We start from the raw sequence: 4,228 nt of genomic DNA, 5'->3' as shown, positions 1-4,228 counted from the left end.
ATCTTTATCTCAATTAGCTTTATTAACAATATAGTTAATTTGGTATTCTTGCTTTTATTTTTTTAATTATGTTTTACATATATTATCTCTTCCATCCTTTAGATATTGTGCAAACTACATTTCTTTCAAGCTAATATACAAGTTCATGGATTTTACAGGATATATTGTCATGTTACCTTTTTTGTATTTATGCATCTTGGACTCGTAACCCTGTCCTACAGGCACACTGATAACTTTATCTACAGATATGCTCGAGGAACAATAAGTCCTAAAAAGCATGAGCCTTTGACCTATGCTTTGACACATCAATGCAAATATAAATAAATAGAGTATAGAGATTACAAAGTCAATGCTGGATTTTAGAGTCATTTTCAAAAATCAGTATCATCAATGCTGTAATGGTTAGTCTTAGACAGAAAGTTGACAAGTTGCTTTGCGGAAGACAAAAAGCTTTTTTTTAGGATACTCTGACTGCTTTAAAAGACCTCACACACATTCACAAATCTTACAAATATTTGAATTTGACATTTGATTGCTGTTTTCCCTACTATTTTTTAATGTTTCCTGAACCTTTTATAAAACACAGCTGCAATAATGAGAGCAATTAAGAAAGCAAAGGCAAGGACACCAACACCCACACCGAGCCCGACATCAGAATTATATTTTTCTACAACAATTGGCTGCTCTTTGGACTCAACATTTTCAGCTTTGGTAATGATCTTTGGAGAGATGATGGTGTAAGCCTTGGTTATGCCCACTTCAGAAGTATCAAGGGTGCTCCTCTTCATTCTTTGTGCACAGTGCTTGAATGTGCTGCAGGTGCTCCTTTCACATAGACGAATGACACAGTGGATGTAGTAGGTGGACACAGGCTCCTTCTCGTGTTCGATGAAGCGGAAGGCTGGGAACTTAAAGCGAGCTCTTTGGCTGTCTCCATTCTCAATCATGTTTGTGAACTGATCCTTAGAGCAGGAGACAAACAAGTTGAAGATGCTAGAGTTGGATGGCAGAGGGGAAATGGTGGCATAGCATCGGTCCAGCAGGACATTATACTGGCGTGTGAGGTTGGTGGCCTTGATCTCAACATACACATCGGTCCTCAGTTCAATTCCCCACTGTGGGATTACCAGTGGTTGGGTGTAGTTGGCATCACTAAACAGCTTCATGCTCAAGGTGCTGATGAAACTGCCATTGTTGTCCTTGACTATGATAGAGGTGGCTGACACATTAAGCTGGGTGTAGTTGATCATATATTCTAAGGGGTAGGAACAGGAATAGTAGTACATCAACTCAGTTTTGTAGGAAATTTTTCCTGTTGTGGGCTCAAAAGACTGGACCACACCACTGATGTTCATTGTCTCAATGCTGGAAAAGTCAGAGAATATACCTGTCCCAGGAGCGCTGGTGGTCCTGAATATGCTTCCACAGCCGTGGGTCATATTTAGTGGAAAGTGAAAACGAGCAACTGGTGGAGTCACAGATTGATCTAGGGTGGCTCGACAAAGTGGGTCCAACATGTGTTTAAGGATCAGGAGGGTCTCATTGTAGCCAGCGTAGATAACCGGGCAGATTTCAATTGCAAGCTCAATGGCTGAAGTGCCGCATTGCACTGCGATGTCATTGATCCGTGGCCATCGTGCCTCTTTTCCACACTCTGACTACTTGTAACTATCAGAGAAAGAAAAGGTAAAATAATCTTCATCATTCTTTTGCAGCCTTGTCTTCAACATGCTAAAAATCTCGACTTGTACATGAGCTGGAAAGCCTTCATAGTTTGCATGAAGTCAAAGTTATGTTTTCAAAGCTCTTTATACACAAGTATGTGCTTTGGGATTGGCCCAAAACAAGGTCAAGCATTCATTTTCTTTGTAACAACTGCATTGTATGTAGCAGAAGAACTCCAATCTGGACTGTATCCTAAGGGCAGTAACTGAAGCACCTTACCTTCTTTAATGCAGAGGCAATGGGCTTGTTCTTTTGTTGATTATGTTTTTAAATATAAAATTCCATGTCCTCTTTTACAAAACCCCATTTCAGTAGGTAAACATGAGCTGAGTCACTGACCAGCAATTACAATGCTGTGACAGTTCTCCTACCTCATTTGAGTGCCACAAACAATAGTAATGACCTGGTTGAAATCCTGTGTGGGTTTCTTGACAACGTATTGACAGAAAAACTCACTTTAGAAGCCATTTTAAATGTAAATTAGAAGGCAATATCAATGACCATCATATGTGGGAAGGGAATCAGCCTGTTATGTTGTTATATTAATAGTCGGTAAAAAGGCAAGAAGAACAGTAGAACAACTGCAATCTAAAAAGTAGTCAGATAAATTAAATTTACATATACACAGCATACTATACCAGAATATGCAAATACAGTGGTCCCTCGTTTATCGCGAGAGTTACTAAAAATAACCCACGATAAGCGAAATCTGCGAAGTAGCCAGCTGTAAAACCCCTCACTACACACTATACAGGCATGAACATTTATACACTTTTCTCTCTTGTTCAAACACTCTCAACGATCAAACCTTTGTAGAAAAATAAGTCCAGTATTATAAAATGAAACCAAAGATCAAACCTTGTTTTCAGGTCCAGAACATGGGAACAGAGAAGCTGTCAGAGAATTCAGCATTAATGAATCAATGGTATGGAGGTAGAGGAAGCAAGAAGAATGAGTTGAGTAAAGTTTGACTTATCTGACTGTTTTGTTTTGCTTATAATCTGGTGTGCCTGATGGTCTGAACAATATGGTAACTTCTACCTTCCTTTAGCATGTCCAGAAGTCCAACTTTTTGTGCGATGGTTAGCATCTTCCTCTGCATTTTGGGTGCTGCCGCAGGTGCCTTTGACGGTGCAAAATGTTTCATCGACGTTGTGTTTGTTGGGGAGAAAACTTACAAACCTACAGTACAGCACTTCAAAGTCACACTAAGACACTAGTCTTCATCAAGCTAGCGATCGCAGATTTATGTAAATTTGAATCTGAACGCATTCTGTACTGTACGGCACGAGATTGATTGACAATGCTCTACAGCCGATCAGGACACAGAACACAATGCGCTGTAGAGAAAAAAAAAAGAAGCATGCAAAATTGCACAAAAAAATCCGCGAAACAGCAAGGCCGCGGAAGGTGAACCGCATTATAGCGAGAGACCACTGTATATAAAACCAAGGTAGTTTACATTGCACTGTATTTCTGCCCAAATCCTTACATTCTTCTTTCCTCCTGGCAGACACAAGTTAAACCAATAAAAATAAAATGCAGTAGCCTATTCAGACAATCATTTAAACTTCATATTACACTGAAAGTAAAACAAAGAAAATAATAAAAATGTCCAATTTGAGAAGTTTATTTATTCTTTTTTTTTTAACATATATTCCAAAAACGTTTAAAAAATGATTTAATAAAGAAATTTAACCATGTATGCGGTGCAAGAAGGTTCGCCATGAAAGCTCCTAGCTCAAACCCCACCCGGGTTTTCCTGTGTGGAGTTCGCATTTTCTCTCTGTATGTGTGTGAATTTCCAGGTGATTCTAAATCAGCCATGAATGTCAAATAGAAAAGCACTATATAAATGTGAGTGCTCTACATTATTAGTTATTTCTGTTTTGCACACTCACTCACACAAACACACACACCTTCTGTCAGTCTCATTAGATCTCCTTGTTGTCCATTATTAAGTATATAGTGATGACATCAGGCAGGAAGTGAGAGGAAGGATGAAAAACAGACTCAGTCAAAGTCCTGCTGTGAATTTATCGGGGCACAGACATGGTGTTTGGGGGTTGATGGGGGTCGGGAGCGCGGTTAGGGAGGGTCACCTGCTCTGCTGCTCGCTCACCTCTGCCTTAGCAGCACCGTTAAAACCATGTGATTAATAGCCTGAGCCGCCAAATCAGCCAGAGGGTCTGTGGCATTGAAGAGTCGCAGAGGCGGAAACATGGAGAAAGACGGAGAAACGAGGTGGGAATTCTCTTTGGAGGAAAAATACAACCCCTGTCTCTCTTTTACTACGCAGGTCGTGACCAAACGACCCTGTGTTTTGATTGGACCTTACGGATTATTTTGTCTAGCGGCTAGCAGAAGCAAGGTGACGATAGTTTTTGAAACAGAGGAAGTGAAGTGAGATCAGCAAGAGTGTGCAAGTTCTTTAACTGTAGTTTGCATTTGTTTTCATATGTTCTTTTGCTCATTATTTATTACTCCTGCTAAATATGAAAGA

General features: G+C 39.9%; 1 protein-coding gene across 1 annotated transcript; it reads right to left on the bottom strand.

Moving 5' to 3' along the window:
- Window positions 1-554: 554 nt before the first annotated feature.
- LOC113007347 (zona pellucida-like domain-containing protein 1) lies at window positions 555-2,193 on the bottom strand. Its single transcript, XM_026143794.1, has 2 exons — window positions 2,182-2,193; window positions 555-1,658 (listed from the first exon to the last, which is right to left on the bottom strand). Exons 1-2 carry the CDS (start codon window positions 2,191-2,193, stop codon window positions 555-557), a joined length of 1,116 nt encoding a protein of 371 aa, XP_025999579.1.
- Window positions 2,194-4,228: the final 2,035 nt, after the last annotated feature.

This window comes from Astatotilapia calliptera, chromosome 16 (assembly GCF_900246225.1).
Source record: "Astatotilapia calliptera chromosome 16, fAstCal1.2, whole genome shotgun sequence".
Taxonomy (NCBI): Eukaryota; Metazoa; Chordata; class Actinopteri; order Cichliformes; family Cichlidae; genus Astatotilapia; species Astatotilapia calliptera.
The sequence above is the reverse complement of the archived record's forward strand: the minus strand, read 5'-3'. Positions and strand labels throughout refer to the sequence as shown.